Source organism: Saccopteryx bilineata, chromosome 6 (assembly GCF_036850765.1).
Source record: "Saccopteryx bilineata isolate mSacBil1 chromosome 6, mSacBil1_pri_phased_curated, whole genome shotgun sequence".
Taxonomy (NCBI): Eukaryota; Metazoa; Chordata; class Mammalia; order Chiroptera; family Emballonuridae; genus Saccopteryx; species Saccopteryx bilineata.
The window spans coordinates 139,142,256-139,162,501 of NC_089495.1; the positions used below are offsets into that span (position 1 = coordinate 139,142,256).

General features: G+C 52.8%; 1 protein-coding gene and 1 non-coding gene across 3 annotated transcripts; one reads left to right on the top strand and one right to left on the bottom strand.

Annotated features, from left to right (window-relative positions):
- Positions 1–4,334: 4,334 nt before the first annotated feature.
- CYS1 (cystin 1) lies at positions 4,335–18,414 on the bottom strand. Of its 2 annotated transcripts, XM_066236790.1 has the most exons (4): positions 17,975–18,414; positions 10,037–10,095; positions 9,528–9,659; positions 4,335–6,157 (listed from the first exon to the last, which is right to left on the bottom strand). In XM_066236790.1, exons 1-4 carry the CDS (start codon positions 18,323–18,325, stop codon positions 6,052–6,054), a joined length of 648 nt encoding a protein of 215 aa, XP_066092887.1. In that variant the 5' UTR covers positions 18,326–18,414; the 3' UTR covers positions 4,335–6,051. The 2 variants fall into 2 exon arrangements, with proteins under 2 accessions (XP_066092887.1, XP_066092888.1); XM_066236791.1 differs by lacking the exon at positions 9,528–9,659.
- LOC136309735 (U6 spliceosomal RNA) lies at positions 8,700–8,810 on the top strand. Its single transcript, XR_010726386.1, has one exon. It is a non-coding gene; the product is annotated as a U6 spliceosomal RNA (small nuclear RNA).
- Positions 18,415–20,246: the final 1,832 nt, after the last annotated feature.

Genomic DNA, 20,246 nt, shown 5'->3' on the forward strand with positions numbered 1-20,246 from the left:
CAGTGGAGGGTTCTTTCTGAAAGACGTGTGCCAAGAGGCAGCTTCTGTGTGGGCCACTCCGATGTCTGGTCTGGTCCTGGCAGAGGGGACCATGGGCGCCAGGTGACCTTGTGTCCCTTGTCCTCGTGCTCTTCCTGTGCCGCTACATGGAATGTGAGGGAGCCTCTTCCCCTTCGCCTTCCACCCTGAGCCCAGGCATTAGAGTGCAGCACAGAGCCACCATCTTCACTGCTCTGGGGTGCATGCTCTGCTGAACCCACTTGGGCTGGGACTCGGCATCTGCGTCTCTCTGAGGTGTCTGCTGTGGATGTTGCCAGAGACGTGGGTTCAGTTCTCGCATGACGAGGACGTCGTATTTGTCCAAAATGAGCAAGCTCCTTCTCACCCAACACTTGATTCTCTCACTGTTGACCCTGTTGTCTTTAATTTTTATTGATTGACATTTCGAGCGAGATCAACCACATTGTTATTACACCCATTTATACATTCATTGGTTGGTTTGGGGGGGGGCATGAGAAGTATCAACTTATAGTTGCTTCACTTTAGTTGTTCATTGCTTGCTTGTTGCTTCTCGCTTGTCATACATGCATTAACCAGGCAAGCCCCAGGGTTTAGAACCGGCGACCTCAGCCTTCTAGGTTGATGCTCTATCCACAGTGCCACCACAGGTCAGGCTCATTGGTTGATTCTTATATATGCCCTGACCAGGGATCAAATCCGCAGCCTTGGTGGATTGGGACAATGTTCTAACCAACTGGCTACCAGTAGTGTTGAATGGCCAGGGCCTGACCCCATTGTCTCAAAAGAACAAGTTGACCCTGGCTGGTTAGCTCAATGGTAGAGTGTCAGCCTGGGGTGTGGAAGTCCTGGGTTCAATTACTGGTCAGGGCACACAGAAGAGCCCATCTACTTTTCCACCCCTTTCCCTCCAGTTGCAACACAGCAAGGGCCCCAGATGGGCAGAGCATCGCTCCCTAGTGGGCTTGCCAGGTGGATCCCAGTCGGAGTGCATGCTGGAGTGTGTCTCTCTGCCTCCCCTCCTCTCACTAAAATAAAAAAAAATAAAAAAAAAATAAAAAAAACAAAGAACAGCAAGTCTACTCTTCTAGCTGTTCAGGTGCAAAACCTTAGCATCACCCTGGCCTCCTTTCTCACCTGCTGTTCACTCAATCCTGTTGATTGCCTTCCAAAGCTACCCATCCGGGGATGTGGTGGTGGCAGACATGCAGTTGTCACTCGTAGGCCATGCTGGTCCTGGTCATGTGTGTATGTGCATGAGGCGTGTCGGGGAGAGGGGCCCTAAATGATCCTAGTGGGCTTTGCACTTAGCTATCCATCTATCTACAAGTCTCTCCAACTCCAACCCCTTTGCATCTGGGTGATGGCAGCAAGGGTGTTCCTCGGCTTTGTGGCTTCGTGCCTGCTGTCTTCCCTCTGTTGTCACTGAAGTTCTACTTTCCGGCTGTTCCTTGCTTTCAACCATTGTTTAGGGACTTTTGCAATGAGGGATTTGAGACATTTTCCTAAAGGCTGGGCCCCATCCTGGGAGGAAGCCCAGGCACCAAGGACTCCTTACCCCGGAGGAGAGAGACTCGCCCAGAGTCCTCTGGTTAGGCAGGCTCACTCCCAAAGGCCTCTCTCTGTGCCCCAGGAAGCCCAGTGAGTCCCAGGACAGCCCTGAGCTGGCTCTGAAGTTGGTGTTCTCTCCCCAGCGTGGTCTTACTGAGCTTAGCAGATGAACTTGCCAAAAAGCAAAAATGATAAAGAAGAGACAAGATGCTACAAGCCAGCTGCAGGAGGAGGGGTTGCACATGTGTATGAGATGACAGCACAGAGAAGTGGCAGCTGAGGGCTCAACCTCCCTTCTCGGCTCTCACCCAGCTTGGGGGGCAACTTCTGAGGAGCCTTCCCATAGCCCCTTTTTCTGAACTCCTTCAATACTACTGGTTCTGATCACTAGGAAGAATTGGCCATGTTTTATTGAACTTCATTGCAGGTCTAACCTACCTGCTAAATGTAAGGTCCCCTGTGACAGGGATTGTATCACATCTCCCCCACACACATACCCATCCAAGTATCCATCCATCCATCCAAACTAAACCTGTTTCCTTATCTATAGAATGAGGGCTGTAGAGACAACAGGTGTAACGTGCCTCTCTGTTTCTGGCACAAAGGGCGGACACAGTGGGACAGGACGTTGGCTAGATCTAGGACTCTGGGTGCACCTGTCCCTGACCCCGTGCCCACCTGGCTCAGGGTTTGACCCTGGGGCAGATGGCTCCGTATGTGGACACTGAGAGCAGTGACACGAAGTGCCCAGGTGGATTTAGTGAGGGGCTCCTCTACCAAGGTGCTGCAGAGGGGAACTTTGTTAGGCCACACACGCAACCCTGGGCCCCAAAAGACCCTGGGATCTTGGCTTTAGCTGCAGCAGGGACCCTTGGAACCACTGAGTTCTTTCAGGGTCTGGAGGCCTACGGTTAGCCTCAAGGGGGCGCAATTGAGCATCTACTCTGGGCTGGTGACAGAATTACCTCTAATATACGAACCCTCAGAAAAATACGGAATTCCTGCTAGCAAATGGGGTGGGGTTCTTTATTATCTTTCACCTCCAGGGCCTAGCACAGAGCCTGGCATGGTGTGAGCCCTCCTCAAATAGTTGAACAATTTTCAAAGAGAAAGGAAAAAAATGTTTCTGTAACCTGCACCTCACTAATGTAATGTGCCACTAAGGCCTTTTTATTTTTCACTCTAATCTTTTCCTGCCAGATGTATAGGAAAGCCAGCCACTCCCTCTGCAGTTCCCCCCTTCCTACAAGTTGTCCTAAAATCCCTTGGGCCTTAGCCCAAGCTGAAGTTCTTCCAACTGTCACTCCCCAGGGAGAGAGCCATGGAGTCCAAGCTGAGACCACTACTGTGAATCTTGCTGCTACTTGGTGCCCTGGCTGATAGCTGGCCACAGGCCCCAGGCCTTGGGGGAGCCCTGCACGTGTCCTCAGTGCCACATGAAACCTCACGCACTTTGGGTCTCAGGTGAAGCCATACCCCTAGGCGCTAGCTCCACGGGGTGTCCAAACACTTAAGTTTCCTCCTTCTTCCCAGGGTCCACACCCCACAGAAAGGGCAACTTTTCCTTTCCAACCCTGGAAACGAAAGGGTTTCGTCAAACCAGAAAGGAGAGCCCCACACGCTGGGTAAGGTCTGATTTGTTCCTGGAGGTTTAGCGGTCACCCCACCAAAGGGCTGCTGTTACATTGCCTTCTTCCCGAGGCGCTGATCTCCAGATCCTCCAATGTTCCCAACCCTCTCAACAGCAACCAAGAAGGCTTTTCTCTCGAGTCATTACGACCAGAACAGGAAAAAAAACCCCACCCAGGTTAGACCTTTGGTGAGGCTTGGGCTGTGTCCCGTGACTGCCTTTACCTTCTCCAGGTGAATACTGTCAACAGGTGTGCCTGTGCCTCCAGAAATAGCACGTCCTCACTGGCCGAGCCCAGATAGGCTAGGCACGAGTCCCGGCATCTAGCGGAGGGCCAGGTTCAGGGCAGCAGGGGCTCAGGAGATGGGACCAGAGGAGGACTGAACAGAAACCCCTGGGGCATGACCATGGGCATCTCACCGCGCAGTGAGGGTGGCAGCCCAGGCACTAGGGCCACGGTGTCTCTGTAACATCAGAGAGGCGTGTCTTAGAAAAGCTCCTCTCCTGGTGAGGGGCTGGGAACCTGAACCTCACTGCACCTTTCCCAGAAAGCCCACGCAGTGTTTCTAGACCCAGGAAGGGCACGTGCTTGCCATGTTCCATGTCTTGGGAACTCCCACGACACAGAAAGCAGAAGACAAGTGCATGGCGCTTCGACTTCAGACAGGAACCTGCGTTGCCTGACCTTCGCTTCTGAGACGCTGTCTTCCTTCCTCTATTTCAGCCTCATCCCTCCCCGGCCACGAGCAGCTCCCACACTCAGCTCCAGAGCAGAAGCAACACCGAGCGGCCCCAAGCCCAGGGCTGTACCCGGCATGTGGCAGGTGCCCTGCCTGGTCACTGCGTGCAGCCTCCCCCTGGCCCGCACCCCGCTGCCACCACCGGCACCCCCCTTAGTGCTCAGCACCCTCCTCTCACCCTGGAGACCGGGCAGCATGCAGACACGTGGCTTTATGGAGCTAGCTGCTGTTCCGAAGACACTTGTTCTGAATCTGAGGAATAATAAAAAATGGCCTGACAACTACTGCTGTTACTTCTTGGCTTTGAGGAAGTGTATTCACCTCAACACTGACATAGACCGTAAGTACCAGAAGTTGTCCTTGGCACTTTTTTTCTTATGAAGGGTTTTATGAGGTTTCCACTGGAAAATGAAGGGATCTCATCTTCCTCTTAGAAACTGGCTCCATGTGTCCCATCTGAACTAAATAATAGTGTAAAACTAGAAACATTTTATATCATGAAGTCAAGGCCTGATCTGTCTGGTTGTGGGAAATAAAATTTTAACTTCTTTTAAAAGAAGCATTTGTATTACTAGAATGGTAACGGTTTTAATTGTTAGATCAAAAGAAAGGGTTTGGGCTTGGGTGACATACAGCTCTCCTTTTGGGAAGGGGGGTTCTGAGCCAATCCTCCCGAGATGTCACGGCTCCATCCTGACTTCGCAGAACCAAAGGCATGCTTGTCAAATAAGGAAAGTTCACGGAAACACCCCTCTGCCCATGATGGTGACAGGCCTGTGGATCTGGAGACAGTGCCAGTGGCCGCTGATTGGTTTCTGCGATGCTCTTGCATTTTGCAGGCGACGCCAAGGACTCCATTGTGCTAGTGGTAAACTCAAGACAAACTGGGGCCGATTCTGGCTTTGGCAAAAATCACTGTCACCTCTGCGTGCCTCTTCGTGCTGATGACCTCATCAGCCACTCTGGAGGGGCCCTACCACTGACCTCATGGCCCTTCTCTGGAGCAGCACACCTGGGCCACACAGAAGTCCCACCTCCCGGTCAGGCCACGGTCCCCTGGCCCTGCCTCTGGTACGTGAGGTGTCCTAGGCAGGTCAGCTTTTTCATCCATCAGCTGGAAACTATCTCGGCTCTTCTGGGCTCACGGCTGATGTGCACCTTCCATGGGATGGGCCCCACCAGGCATGCTTCGGGTGTGAGCAGGTGACCCCGAAGACCCTTTCCGGGGGGGGCATGCCAGCACCCTCAGTAGGGTGCAGCTCTGTGCCCCAGGGGTGTGGGAACAAGAGAGAGCAAGGAAGCCTGGAGCTGTGTGACCCCAGGTTGTCAGTCTTTAAGAGGGAAACTGAGGCCTGGAGAGGGAGAGTTATTGCTAGTGAGTGCAAGAGCAAGGATCAGAGCTGAGCACCAGCTCCGGCCCAGGGCTGTCCCTCCGGAGGGAGGTGGGCTGAGCTCTGAGCAGCCTCTAGCTCCAGGGTGTAGAATTCCACTCAAGCCTCGCTCGCTGCTCAGGTGTGGCTGGGAGCCGGCAGCGTGGGTCTCACCTGGGAGCTGGTGAGAGGTAGACTCTGAGACCCACCGCAGGCCAGCTGGACAACCTCCCTGGGACCCAGAGTGACTCTCTCCAGCTGGGCAGGGCACATCTGGGTGCCCCCTCACCGTGGAACCTTCCTGAAGCTCTGTGGGATGTGCTAGCAGCCCTGAGGTATCTGGTCTGAGCCGTGTTCTGCTAGGGAGCCCCCCAGGCCCGGGTACGGAGCGGCTCCCAGAGGGGAAGTGCTCAGGCCCCTGCCGAGCCTCAAGTACAGGACCTGAAGCTGACAGGAGGGCGGGTGTCTGAACATCACCTGCCCACACACCTGTAGGAGCCAGCACCTGCACCTCCTTTTGGGCTGGGTCTACATGGCTGACCACCTCCTTCTGACACGCATGACAGCCAGCAGCCGGCCGTGCTAGGACCGGCTGACTACGGACTGGAAAGGCTAGTGGAAAGAGCCGTGAGTAGCTACATGTCGCAGCGGCTTGGCTCTGCTGGGCGGGGCAGGGGGACACACACCCCCAGCCCGGGTCCCGGGAGGCCTAGTCCGCAGCATGGGACTGACGGACGGGGCCTCAGCGACAGTACTCCTGCTCAATGCTGGCCATCAGCTCCTCCTCTGAGTAGTCGTACAAGATGACCGCCTGGCTGTCCGGTATCTTGTGGCTGCTGCCTCGGGCTCTGCGGGCCAGAAACACAGAGGGGAGTGTCAGGAGGCAAGATGTCGCCTTGGACCTCGGTTTCTCTACTGGACAACCACCATGGCCCCTTGACGGAGTTCTGATCATTCTACAACCCAAACCAAAGCCTTTGCCTGGGGATGCCTTCCTGTCTCTTGCATGAGCCTGTTCTCTGGCTTCACTTCCCAGCCTTCTCTGCCCAGACCTGCTTGCCAGGGATCCAGGGCCTGCAGTATCTGAGGGTGGGCGCCCCAAGGCAGGGGGGCGCCCAGTTCAATACTCAGCTCCGCCACTTACTAGCTCAGTAGCAAATTTATTTCTCTAAAATGGAGCTATATTCGTAGGTTCCTTCTGAGGCAAAAATTAGAAAATGCATGAACAGCATGTGACACTGAATCGTGCCCTCGGCAAGGGGGCGATGTGTCACTGCAGCCATTGGCTTGACTTACTCCCTGGGCTTGCTCCTCTGGCGGGGGAGGGAGGTCTCACAGGAGCAGGAGCTGCAGCTGTGGGACAGGAGGGGGCCCCTGCACGCTGACCTGAGCATGACATGAGACGCTCAATGTTGCGTGATTCGCATGGAGCTTGGCCCCCAGAAGCACTAGGCAAAAAGGTCACACGGCAGAGTACTGGGGACAGAGGAAGGGCCCAGGCAGTGTTACTTCCTGTCCCTTCTGTCCCCTCTGGGGCGCAATGAAGATGGCAAGGGAGAAGGAATTTGGAATGGGGAGGGGCACCTCAGAGGCCCTCAAGGGCAATAGGGTCTCTTGGCCAAGCCAGAGGACCGAGCAGGAAGCCAGCTGTCCTGCAGGTGTCCAGGAGCACCAGTTCAGAGCCTGGGGACCTCCCAGCAGGAAGAAAGCCTCTCTGGGTCTCCCAGGCCAGACCCCTGGTTGTGAAAGCTGCAGCCCTGGGGAGAAATGACATCCCCCAGTCCCCCAGTGACCTGGCAGCCCCCAAGGCAAAGCCTGCCACTGTGCTGAGCAAGGCTCTTGACCTTGGCTGCTGCTGCAAGGGGGTTGAGCCTAAGTGTTCTTGCTGTGTCACCCTCCGCTGTCATAGTGGTGTCCCAAAGCCCAAAGCTGACCCCAGCGTTCTCTGACCCGACAGTAATGACCAATGGTTTCAGCCTGGCATTCAAGGCTCTCCTTACATTTCAAAACTTGCCTCTTCCCATTTCCTCCCACAGACCTGTGCTGAATGCCACCACCGTGCAGTTTTGCTTACTCGGACCACTCCCTACCTCCTCGTTCCTCCATGGACTCCTCCTCCCGTCCTGCTAGCCACTAAACCACCAGCCCCTCCATGGGGGAGCCTCTGTGACCTCCCTGGAACCCATGGCCGGCACCTCTGAGGAGACCTCACTCTTTGGTGAAGGATCTCTGCAAAGGTTTGCTGACTAAGGGATACCAGCAAGGCCCTTGCCCCGAAACCATCTGGCACTGGTAATAAAAAAAATAGCTGTTCCAGTCTACCTGGACCATTACCAGCTAGAAGCAGCAGTCATTGGGACTTGGACATGAGCTGCAAAGTATAGAATGGTGACAACAATTCCAGTGCCATGCGGACTTTTCCTGGATGTGGACTTTTCCTGGACTCCTGCTTCCTGTGACAGCTCCTAACAGACTGAACTGTGGTTGGGTTGCATTTTTCAGGGATTTGGCATGGTGATGGGGCCAACTTGGACTTGGTGAACATGTTAAGGACACTACTCTTTTATGGATTCTTGCTGTATTGGCCAAGAGTTTGCTTAAAGGCTTTTAATCACTGTAAAAAAAATAGAAGACTGGATAAAGAAGATGGAACACATATACACCATGGTATACTATTCAGCTAGAAGAAATGATGACATCGGAGCACTTACAGCAGAATGGTGGAATCTTGATAACATTATGCGGAGTGAAATAAGTGAATCAGAAAAAAACAAGAACTGCAGGATTCCATACATTGGTGGGACATAAAAGCGAGACTAAGACATGGACAGGAGTGTGGTGGTTAGGGGGGGGAGAGGGAGGGGTACAAAGAAAACTGGATAGAGGGTGACGGAGGACGATCTCTCTTTGGGTGATGGGTATGCAACAGAACTAAATGACAAGATAACCTGGAAATGTTTTCTTTGAATATATGTACCCTGATTTATTGATGTCACCCCATTAAAATAAAAATTTATTAAAAAAAAAAAAGAAAATAGCTGTCAACCTGACCAGGCAGTGATGCAGTGGATAGAGCATCAGACTGGGATGCGGAGGACCCAGGTTCAAGACCCTGAGGTCGCCAGCTTGAACGCGGGCTCATCTGGTTTGAGCAAGGCTCACCAGCTTGGACCCAAGGTCACTGGCTTGAGCAAGGGGTCACTCTGTCTGCTTAAGCCCTGTGGTCAAGGCACATATGAGAAAGCAATCAATGAACAACTAAGGTGTTGCAACAAAAAACTAATGATTGATGCTTCTCATCTCTCTCCATTCCTGTCTGTCTGTCCCTATCTATCGCTCTCTCTGACTCTCTCTGTTTCTGTAAAAAAAAAAAAAAAAAAAAAGCTGTCAGTGCTAGCTTCGGCAGCACATGTACTAAAATTGGAACGATACAGAGAAGATTAGCATGGGCCCTGCACTAGGATGACATGCAAATTCATGAAGCGTTCACAGAAAATTTTTTTAAAAAAAATAGCTGTTAAGGGCCCTGGCCAGTTGGCTTAGAGGTAGAGCATTGGCCTACCTAGGTTCAATTTCCGGCCAGGGCACACAGGAGAGGCGCCCATCTGCTTCTTCACCCCTCCTCCTCTCCTTCCTCTCTGTCTCTGCCCCTCCCACAGCCAAGGCTCCATTGGAGCAAAGTTGGCCCAGAGGGCTGAGGATGGCTCCATGGCCTCCGCCTCAAGTGCTAGAATGGCTCTGGATGCAACAGAGCAATGCCCCAGATGGGCAGAGCATCGCCCCCTGGTGGGCATGCCGGGTGGATCCCGGTCAGGAACATGCAGGAGTCTAACTGCCTCCCTGCTTCTCACTTCATAAAAATACCGTCCTAGTGCGTCAAGGTCGCGGGTTTGATCCCCAGTGAGGACACATACAGAAAGTAACTAATGAGTGGACAACTACAATTGATGGAACAACTGAGTGTAACAACAAGTTAATGCTTCTGTCTCTTTCCCTCCTTCTCCCACCCGCCCACCATCCTCAAATCATTGGAAAAATCTAAGTACATTTTAAAAATATATAGCTGTTAAGCCAGAATTCTCCAACTTTTCACATCCGTGATTTTGAGCACCATAATCACTGGCACCCCAGTGACAAAGCGCAAATCACTGTCACCCATCAGAGACCAGAAAGACAAGGTGGGAATGGGCCAGGTTGAAGGTCATATCAGTCTGTCACCCCAGCCTGTGCCGACTGCTCCTGGTGCCGGGCAAACAGCAGCGCAGGGCCTCGCAGAAGGCCTGGTCTCTGGGCCTGTGGTCCTCCACTGGAAGCCTTCCGGGGAGTTTTACATGTGTTTTCCTGAAAAGACTGTAATAGGTTCAGAGGGGCCTTTTGTTACTCCTCTAGGTAGTGAACTCCTGAAGGCCAAGGCCTGTCTCATCCTGAGTGAACGGGTGGGGCTGGGATGGAGCAGGGGGGGAGGGAATGTCCTGTATGAGCTGAGTCAGGGCCATTTCCAGAAGGGAGGTCAAAGCTGTTGAGAGGTTGTAAGGCTTCTGCCCTTTCCCAGGGCTGGGACCTTCCCCCGAGAGGCGGAGCTTTGCATTTAAAGGGGCAGCTGTGTCTGGGAAAGGAGCTGGGACCCAGGGGAAACGGAGGGGAGGTGTGGAGGGGGGGGCAAGAGGGCTCTGGGGGCAGGTCGAGCCAACAGCAGTCTGACAGGAGGTGAGCTCCCCGGTACTTACTTGGAGACGCAGACACTGCTGCTCTCTGGGTGGTCCTCAGCACTCTGTTTTGGGGACACCTTGAGAAGGACAAAAGAAAGAGGCATCAAAAGGTCATCAATGGTGAGCCTCCTGACAGTCCTGCTTTCTGCTGACAGATGAAGGCCACCAGTTCAGCCCAGGACTGATTAATAGTCCATTGTATGTACACACAGTTGGCTCCCCTATTCCACAGGTTCTGCATCCATAGATTCAACCCACCAGGGGTCGCGAAAAGAGTCAGAGAAAGAAAAAAATAACCTTGCTGGCGTATGCTATGTAGTGAGGCCTACAATGGCTGCATGTGTACTGAACCTATACAGACTATACAACAGCTGTTAAGCCCTGGCCAGGTGGCTCAGTGGATAAAGCGTCTCTTCACACACCGAGCTCACAGGTTCAATCCCCAGTCAGGGCACATACGAGAAACAATAACAACTACTTACACAGCATTTTCATTGTATTAGGTATAATAAATATAATAAGTAATCTAGCAATAGTTTTAAGTATACAAGAAGTTGTGATAGGTTATATGCATATTACTACACCGTTTTAAGAAAGAGACTTGAGCATCTGAAGACTCTGGTATCCACAGGGGCCCTAAAACCAGTCCCTGATGGAAAACGAGGAATGACTGCACCACATTTTCCTCTTTTTTAAAATTTATTTTTTTCAATTTCTGCTTATAGTCAATATTCATATTAGTTGCAGGTGTACAGTGGTTAGACAAGTATATCCTTGACAAAGTGTCCCCCTGATATTTCCAGTCCCACCTGGCACCACACATAGTTGTTACGGTGTCACTGATGAGAGTCCCTAGGCTGTGCTGGACACCCCGTGACTGTAACTACCAGTCTGTACTTCTCGGTCCCTTCACCATTTCTGTCCAGCCCCTCCCCCTCCCCTCTGGCAGCCATCAGTCTGTTCTTTGTAGCCATGAGTCTGTTTCTATTTTGTTCATTTATTTTGCTCTTTAGACTCCACATATAAGTGAAACTTTACAGTATTTGTCTTTCTTTAACTGACTCATTTCTCTTAGCATAATACCCTCTAGGTCCATCCCCACTGTCACAAATGATAAGATTCCATTACTTTTTATGGCCAGTACTATTCCATTGTATATATGTACCACCACATTTTTATCCACTCATCTAGTGATGGACACTTCGTTGCTTTCACATCTTGCCTATTGTAAATAACACTGCAATGAACACAGGGGTGCATATTTTTTCAAATTAGTGTTTTGGATTTCTTCGACCATATACCGAGAAGTGGAATCATTAGGTCATAATGCAGATCCATTTTTAAGTTTTTGAGGAATCTCCACACTGTTTTCCACAGTGGCTGCACCAGTCTGCATTCCCACCAACAGTGCAGGAGGGTTCCCTTTTCTCCACATCCTCGCCAACACTTGTATCTTTATTGATGAGAGCCATTCTGACAGGTGTGAGGTGACAGCTCATTGTGATTGTACCATATTTTCGTTATTCATTTTGTTTACTCATTTTGTTTAGCTATCTTGTCGATGGACACTTGGACTGCTTCCTTTCGCCTTTTGTGACTAACACTTCCATGACCATGGGTGAACAAAAGTCTGAGATGTGCTTTCAATTCTCTTAGGTATATCTGAGTTTTCTCCGAATTAATGCCAATCTGCCTCCCTGCAGCTTTCCTCACTTGGCCTGGGTATAGTCTTGGAGGCCATCCAACCATCCTTCCACTGTTTTTTTATGATGTCATTCTATAGGGACCCTAGTTTCCTCTTGCCAGTTTCTGCTGGAGCCAGCTTTTGCTGTCACCTGGGGTGGCTATTCCTTTCATCACTGGATTTTGTAAGGGTTGTTAACCGATATCGTTTCTCCCATCAGGAGAGCAACCGGATGAAAGGACACAAGCTTGGACTTAAACATCTGCACCAACAGTGCACTGCCAGCCTCTCAGGGCGGGGACCACGCGGGACACGATTACATCTGTTCAAAAGGTAGGTCGTACTCTTTCTTTAATAATTTCCCTGACTGGTCAGCCTTGTTCTATCTGTTCAGTTTTCACCTTTCTTTCTGTGCCTGTGACTTGACTGTGTGGTCCTTTCTCTCAGCAATTTGGTTACGCCTTTAACTTGACTTGCCCTGATGGTAAAGGTGTTAGGCGGGCTCCCAGAAATAAAGTTTGCTGAAGCAGCAAGGGGAGCTAGGATGAAAAGCAGACACAGTGGCCCCTGGTGGCTGCCCCAGCCTCTGCAGACACAAGTTTCCACCACCAGCCAGGTGGCAGTCTGCCACCTTGAGGTCAGACATCTGGACCGCAAGGAGGGAGGAGCCTGGGCTGGGGCCATGGGAACCAAGCTGCGCTCAGGGAGGCCTGAGTGTGTCTGGGCGGGGCAGGGACACGTCCTCACTCGAGATCCCAACGAGGCTCTGAAAAACCACACCGCAGTTGAACAAGACCCAGAAAACATGGAGGAATTGAAGATGATCCTTTCAAGTCTTCTCTGGCCCTTACAAGTAGAGGGTTTTTTTTTTTTCGAATAGTGAAATATCAAGTTAATTTTTTAGAAAATCAACTATAGCCTGACCAGGCGGTGGTGCAGTGGATAGTGTTGGACTGGGACGCAGAGGACCCGGGTTCAAAACCCCAAGGTTGTGCCTGACCAGGCGGTGGCACAGTGGATAGAGCGTCGGACTGGGATGCGGAGGACCCAGGTTCGAGACCCCGAGGTTGCCAGCTTGAGTGCGAGCTCATCTGGTTTGAGCAAAAGCTCACCAGCTTGGACCCAAGATCACTGGCTTGAGCAAGGGGTTACTCAGTCTGCTGAAGGCCCACAGTCAGGACACATATGAGAAAGCAATCAATGAACAACTAAGGTGTCGCAATGAAAAACTAATGATGGATGCTTCTCATCTCTCTCCATTCCTGTCTGTCCCTATCTATCCCTCTCTCTGACTCTTTCTCTGTCTCTGTAAAAAAAAAAAAAAAAAAAAGGATAAAACCCCAAGGTCGCCAGCTTGAGTGCAGGGTGGCTGGCTTGAGCGTGGGCTCGAGGCCCAAGGTCACTGTCTTGAAGCCCAAGGTTGCTGGCTTGAGTGCAAGGTCACTGGCTTGAGCAAGAGGTCACTCGCTCTGCTGTAGCCCTCCAATCAAGGCACGTATAAGAAGCAATCAGTGAATAAGGTAACACAATGAAGAATTGATATTTCTCATCTCTCTCCCTTCCTGTCTGTCTGTCCCTTTCTCTTGATTCTCTCTCTGTCTCTGTCCAAAAAAAAAAAGAAAGTATTATATCCTGCTTTTTCTACTTAAAGAGTCCTTCTCTTAGCCCTTAACAGCTTTATATGTAAATATATACAGGTTGAGGCAAAACTAGGTTTACCGTTGTTCATATGGAAGATAATAATACAAGAGCAAACTCTTTGTGTTTCACATACTCACAACTGGCAACCCACTTTTTGTCCCACCTCGAATATGCACACACATCAATCATGTACAAAATCCCATAGGACAAGCTGCACGTGTTTAAAGATTGCGATTTGGTAGGTTTTCAAACACGGAAACACCTGTCAACCAATCACCGCAAAGTACTAAACATGTTCTTCACCCACTCTGTGCTGTTTCTTCTTTCCTCCCACCTCCAGGCAACCACCTGTCCGCTTCCCATCCCTGCAGACATGCGTGCACCCTCTAGAAACCTCCGTACTGCATTCGCACGGCATACACGCTTTCTTGTCTGACTTCTTTCACTCAGAATCACAGTTCTGAGCTCCACCCACATGGCGTGGATCAGCGGTTCTCTTCTTTGAGACTCATATTTGGTTGCTTGATATTTCAGGTTTCATTATGGAAAGTTTTTTTCTTTTTTTTCTTTTTCTGAAGCTGGAAACGGGGAGGCAGTCAGACAGACTCCCGCATGCGCCCAACTGGGATCCACCCGGCATGCCCACTAGGGGGCGATGCTCTGCCCATCTGGGGCGCCGCTCTGTTGCAACCAGAGCCATTCTAGCGCCTGAGGCAGAGGCCATAGAGCCATCCTTAGCGCCTGGGCCAACTTTTGCTCCAATGGAGCCTTGGCTGCGGGAGGAAAAGAGAGAGACAGAGAGGAAGGAGGGGAGAGGGATGGAGAAGCATATGGGAGCTTCTCCTGTGTTCCCTGGCTGGGAATCGAACCCGGGACTCCTGCACGCCAGGCCGACACTCTACCACTGAGCCGGTTGGCCAGGGCGAAATTTTAACACACAAGGAGGGAGAACAAGGTACTGGACCTCCTGGTACCTCCATCTTCCAGCCTCAGCAAATTTCAGTCTTTTGCCAACAAGGTTCAGTCCTCTTTTCACCACCAGAGGGCGCTATTGTCCTTACTTAATGGCCTCGCAGGCAGCAAAGGCTGCTGGCTGAGGAGGAAGGACATTGCTATAAGAGCTGTTGTACATTGCTCAAGAGATAAAGGGTTTTTACAAAGGGAGTCTGTGACTCTGAGACCACCAGTTCTAGGTCCTACACAACTCCCTTCACAAGGCCTGGCCTTCAGGAAAGTGTTTCAAAGAGAAAGTCAGTCTGGGGGACCTGGAGAAGCTAAAGGGGTGGGATTAGAGGAAAATAACACATTATATAGTGTTTTATCCCTTTATAAAGCACATTCACATACATCTTTTTTGTTTTTTATAGTGAGAGAGAGTGAGAGGGGAGAGAGAGAAGAGAGAGGAAAGACAGATAGGAAGGGAGAGATGAGAAGCATCAACTTGTAGTTGTAGCACTTGAGTTCGATTGCTTCTCATGTGCATTGACAGGGAGGGAGGTGCTCCAGCCGAGCCAGTGACACCTTGCTCAAGCCAGCAACCTTGGGCTCAAGCCAGTGACCATGGGGTCATGTATATGATCCCACACTCAAGCCAGTGACCTTCGAGTTTTGAACCTGGGTCCTCAGGGTCCCAAGTTGACACTCTTATCTACTGCACCACCGCCTGGTCAGGCACATACATTTTCACATAATTCTTCCAAAACTCCAGTTAATACACAATTACTGAGGACTCAACTAGACTGCGTGTTCCTGCCCCGGGTGCCCTCACCCAGGTCCTTGGCCCCAGAGGCAGATGACCTGGTGGGGCTCCTAGCCCTGCTTGGGGGACTTGGGCAGTCACGAAGCTGGCCTCTGCAGTGTAAATGAGAAGGTAGCCCTGAGCGGTTGCTAAGGTCCCTTTGGCTCTAGCAATCTGTGATTCCCAAACTGTCAAGGAATGAAAGGGGTCCTGGACTTCAGCTGTCAGGCAGCAGAGTCTAAGGAGAACCTGGATTGGTGGCCTTGGGCCGGGGGCTGCCCTCCTGCTGGTAACAGGCTCCCAGTACTCAGGTGTGAAAGAACTGCCATTCTGGCCACACCACTGCTCACCCTACCGACCAGAGTCCGGTTAGGGCTTGTCAAACTCCCAGGCCACATTTCCACTGGCATTGCTTAAGGTGGCACACACACAGCAACATCCAGCTCTCCACAACAGTCCCTGAGGCCTGGCATCTGGCCACCCCTACCCAGCTGGGCTTCCTCCAACCATAGACAGCGGCCAACATCTGCATCAACTTTTGTGCTTCCCGGCCACCGGGCCACCATTGACTGCATCTGGAGTTCTCTCTGCCCAAAGGCTCTTCTCCACTTGTTTGCCTGGCTAAGGCCATAGACTCTTCCAGATTCGAGTCAAGTGCTGTTCTTCTGTCCTTCTGGAATGCCATCCTGACTTCTCCAGAGCTCAGTTACTCCTCTGGTGAACTCAACACAGAACTCGAACCACACTGTATTCTACTGTGTCGGCAGACCTCTTCCCTCCCCCACCTCCTTAGATCGTGGCCTTCGTTAGGACAAAGACAGTGTGCCTTCTGTGCTGTTCTCCAGGACCTAGAGTGGTGCCCGGCGCCTAGTAGGAGCTCACCTAAAAACTTGAGAAATGGGCCCTGGCCGGTTGGCTCAGCGGTAGAGCGTCGGCCTGGCGTGTGGGGGAACTGGGTTCGATTCCCGGCCAGGGCACATAGGAGAAGCGCCCATTTGCTTCTCCACCCCCAACCCCCTCCTTCCTCTCTGTCTCTCTCTTCCCCTCCCGCAGCCAAGGCTCCATTGGAGCAAAGATGGCCCCGGCGCTGGGGATGGCTCCTTGGCCTCTGCCCCAGGCGCTAGACTGGCTCTGGTCGCGGCAGAGCGACGCCCCGGAGGGGCAGAGCATCGCCCCCTGGTGGGCAGAGCGTCGCCCCTGGTGGGCGTGCCAGGTGGATCCCGGTCGGGCGCATGCGGGAGTCTGTCTGACTGTCTCTCCCGTTTCCAGCTTCAGAAAAATACAAAAAAAAAAAAAAAAAACTTGAGAAATGGCCCTGGCTGGTTGGCTCAGTGGTAGAGCATCGGCCTGGCGTGCAGAAGTCCCGGGTTCGATCCCCGGCCAGGGCACACAGGAGAAGTGTCCATCTGCTTTTCCACCCCTCCCCCTCTCCTTCCTCTCTGTCTCTTCCCCTCCCGCAGCGAGGCTCCATTGGAGCAAAGATGGCCCAGGAGCTGGGGATGGCTCCTTGGCCTATGCCCCAGGCGCTAGAGTGGCTCTGGTCGCAACAGAGCGATGCCCCGGAGGGGCAGAGCATCGCCCCCTGGTGGGCAGAGCGTCGCCCCCTGGTGGGCGTGCCGGGTGGATCCCAGTCGGGCGCATGTGGGAGTCTGTCTGACTGTCTCTCCCCGTTTCCAGCTTCAGAAAAATAAATTTTTTTAAAAAAATTGAGAAATGACCAAAGGACCAGTAAGGTGGCCCCTGCACCCTGAGCCGCAGCGATGCTCAGTGTCTGGGGGGGAATCCATTTTCTCATTTGCACAACTGAAGTTTCCAAAGCACTTAGAAACTGAAGCCTAAAACATTGTTTCCATGCTATCTCAGAATTTCCCTCAATTTCTCCACTGTTCTTCCGTTTTTAGTGTTATATAACCAGTGCTGATGTAGCCTTGAAGGAATCCTGTTATATAATTCAGCCTGCTTAACTGCAGCTCACTTGGGGAGGGCAGCAAGGGCAGGGGGTGGGCGGGGGAACGCAGGAAGGCCCTGCGCTGTCAGGGTGAGCCGGCCTCCCCACCCTCGCGGAGGCGTTTTCGGGATTCCACCGCTGAAAGGCACCGCTTCCCGCAGGTCCCCAGCGGGGAGGCAGAGCCTGTGCGGGACTCTGGGCCCGCGGGTGCTGCCTGCAGCGTCCTCCTCACGCCCAGGAGCTACTCTTCAAGATCTTGTTCCTTCAGTTCTGCTGGAGTGAAGTCTGTTGCCAAACCAGAGTGCTCATTTTGTTTTCTAGAACAGCACGAATATTGTTACAGGTGTTCTGGACGAGGAAATAGGGAAGCCAAGAAGAGATCCCGCAGTAAGCGCACGGATTGGCCGACAAGGCGAAAATCTCAAGGAGTCTGACACGCAGGGCATTTGTGAAACCACTGTCTGGCTACCGGTCCCACCACTGAGCACTTCCTCCGCCAGTGTCCCCAGGGGCTGCCAAAGGGGAGGCACCCCTGGCCAGCTCTCACCTGGGCCTGGCGCCCGGGAAGCTATACCAAGCAGGCAGACACACAGCTCCAAGAGGAAAAAAGGAAGGCGAGCTCTGGCTAGAAGGAAGCCCCGGAGACGCACTTCTGCCCAGGGGTGCCTGTCCCCTGTTCTTTAAGGCTGCTCTCAGCATTGTCACCCAGTTAAGCCAGCACCCAGAGGAGGCGGACAGGGAGAAAATCAGAGTCGTGCTAGGGAACGAGAGGCCGAATGATCCGCAAGGTCCTCGGAGGGATTCGGGGACAGCGAGACAGCGTTTGGCACAGGCCGAGGGAGCTGGTGGCGACTGGGGGCGGGTGGGAGGACAGCACGTGGCCCGGAGGACACGCAGGGGGGAGGCGCTGAGGACTGGGCGCATTCGGGGTGCAGCCACACTCACCCGGCTCCCCGCGCCGGCGGCGATGGGTTGGGGCCCCGCTGGGCCCCGCAGGGCCGCCTCCCCAGGCCCCCAGGCCGCAGACTCTTTCAGCAGCTGGTCCAGCAGGCGCAGGGTTTCGTCCCGGCCGTCGGAGGTCGCAACGGGGCCGTGATCGGGTCCGGGGTCGGGGTCAGCCGCGCCTCCAGCCTCCACCCCCGCTGTCTCCGGGGCCTCCTCCCACACTGTCGCCTTCGCCGAGGCCCGCGGCCCCGTCCCGCCCTCCGAAGCAGCCCCGCCGGGCCCCGCCGGCCGGCTGTCGGGGCCTCGCAGCCGCCTCAGGGCCCGGCCACTCCGGCTGCTTCCGCTGCCCATGGCCCACTGCCCGCCGAGCTAGCCGGGTGCCGCAGGAACCGGAGCGCGTTTGGCCGGGACCGTACGCGACAAGGGAGGGGCGCTGGGGGGGCTGCACCGCGGGGAGGAGCTGGTGTTGGGGGCGCCGGAGGCGGGGTTGACCGGGGTGGGGGCGGGGTCAGGCGGTCGGGGCAGGGCAACGGGGGGCGGGGCGACCCCTCCTTCTCTATCCTGACTCTGCACCCAGGTCCCGCTTGGGGGTTCCTTCCTTGCTGGTCCTCGCCGCCTGGAAAAACTGCGGAGGTGACCCCGCAGCCTCGCCCTACCGGAGCTTCGAGGGCAGGGGCGACCTCATCTCTCCCAGCCTGCTAGTCCTCTAACGTGAAGGCAAGGCCGGGGCGGGCGGGAACGGTACCGCGAATAACAAAGGGAGCGAATAGGGTCACACACCTCCGTGGCCTCCCCATCCTCAGGTGTCTTCCTCTCCCACTCCCTCACAAGAACTTACCTGAGACAGCAGAGGAGGGGAGGGGGCAACGCTACCTGGCGGGACAGCCCCACCTACCTTCCCTGGGCAGTGGGCAGTGGGGACCCTCCGTTTCCCGCCCCTCTCCTGCCTCATCCGGGATCCGGGATCTGGCCTTGGAATGGTGAGCCTCATCAAAAAAGTCATCAAGCCTGACCAGGCGGTGGCGCAGTGGATAGAGCATCAGACTGGGATGCAGAGGACCCGGGTTTGAGACCCTGAGGTTGCCAGCTTGAGCGCGGGCTCATCTAGTTTGAGCAAAAAGCCCACCAACTTGAACCCAAGATTGCTGGCTCCAGCAAGGGTTTACTCGTCTGCTGAAGGCCGGTGGTCAAGGCACATCTGAGAAAGCAATCAATGAACAATTAAGGTGTTGCAATGTGCAATGAAAAACTAATGATTGATGCTTCTCATCTCTCTCTGTTCCTGTCTGTCTATCCCTCTCTCTGACTCACTCTCTGTCTCTATAAAAAAATAAAATAAATAAATAAAATAAAACAAAAAAGTCATCAAGAAGTAATCACTTGCCTGACCAGGCGGTGGCGCAGTGGATAGAGCACCGGACTGGGATGTTGAGGACCCAGGTTTGAGACTCTGAGGTTGCCAGCTTGAGCGCGGGCTCATCTGGTTTGAGCAAAACCTCACCAGCTTGGACCCAAGGTGACTGACTGGCTCAAGCAAGAGGTTACGTGGTCTGCTGAAAGCCCCTGGTCAAGGCACATATGAGAAAGCAATCAATGAACAACCAAGGTGTCGCAATGTGCAACGAAAAACTAATGATTAATGCTTCTCATCTCTCCGTTCCTGTCTGTCCCTATCTATCCCTCTCTCTGACTCTCTCTCTGTCTCTGTAAATAAATAAATAAATTTTTTTTAAAAAAGAAGTAATCACTTATGGGAAAAAGAAAACAATTTAAAAGAGAGCAACAGAAAAAGCATTTTCTTTCTCCCAGAAAAAAGCAAAGGAAATCCGAGTATCTACTGATCATAATTTGTTCTCGCTTTTGGTGATGGGATAGTAAAAAGAAGGAAAGAGCCTGACCTGTGGTGGCGCAGTGGATAAAGCATTGACCTGGAATGCTGAAGTTGTCGGTTCAAAACCCTGGGCTTGCTCGGTCAAGGCACATATGGGAGTTGAAGCTTCCTGCTCCTCCCCCCTTCTCTCTCTCTCTCTCTCTCTCTCCTCTAAAATGAATAAATAAATAAAAATAATTTTAAAAAAAAGAAGAAAAGAAAGAAAGAGTGAGAGAAAGAAGAAAAGAGGAAGAAGCGAGAAAGAAGAAAGGAAAGAATAGAAAAACGGATACTATTTTTAAATGGACTAACTCCAAAATAAGAGAAGAAAAGGCTCAAAGCTGTCGGGCTCAAACCCAGGCATGTTATTGTTGGTCATGCCTGTGTTTTCTTTTTTTTTTT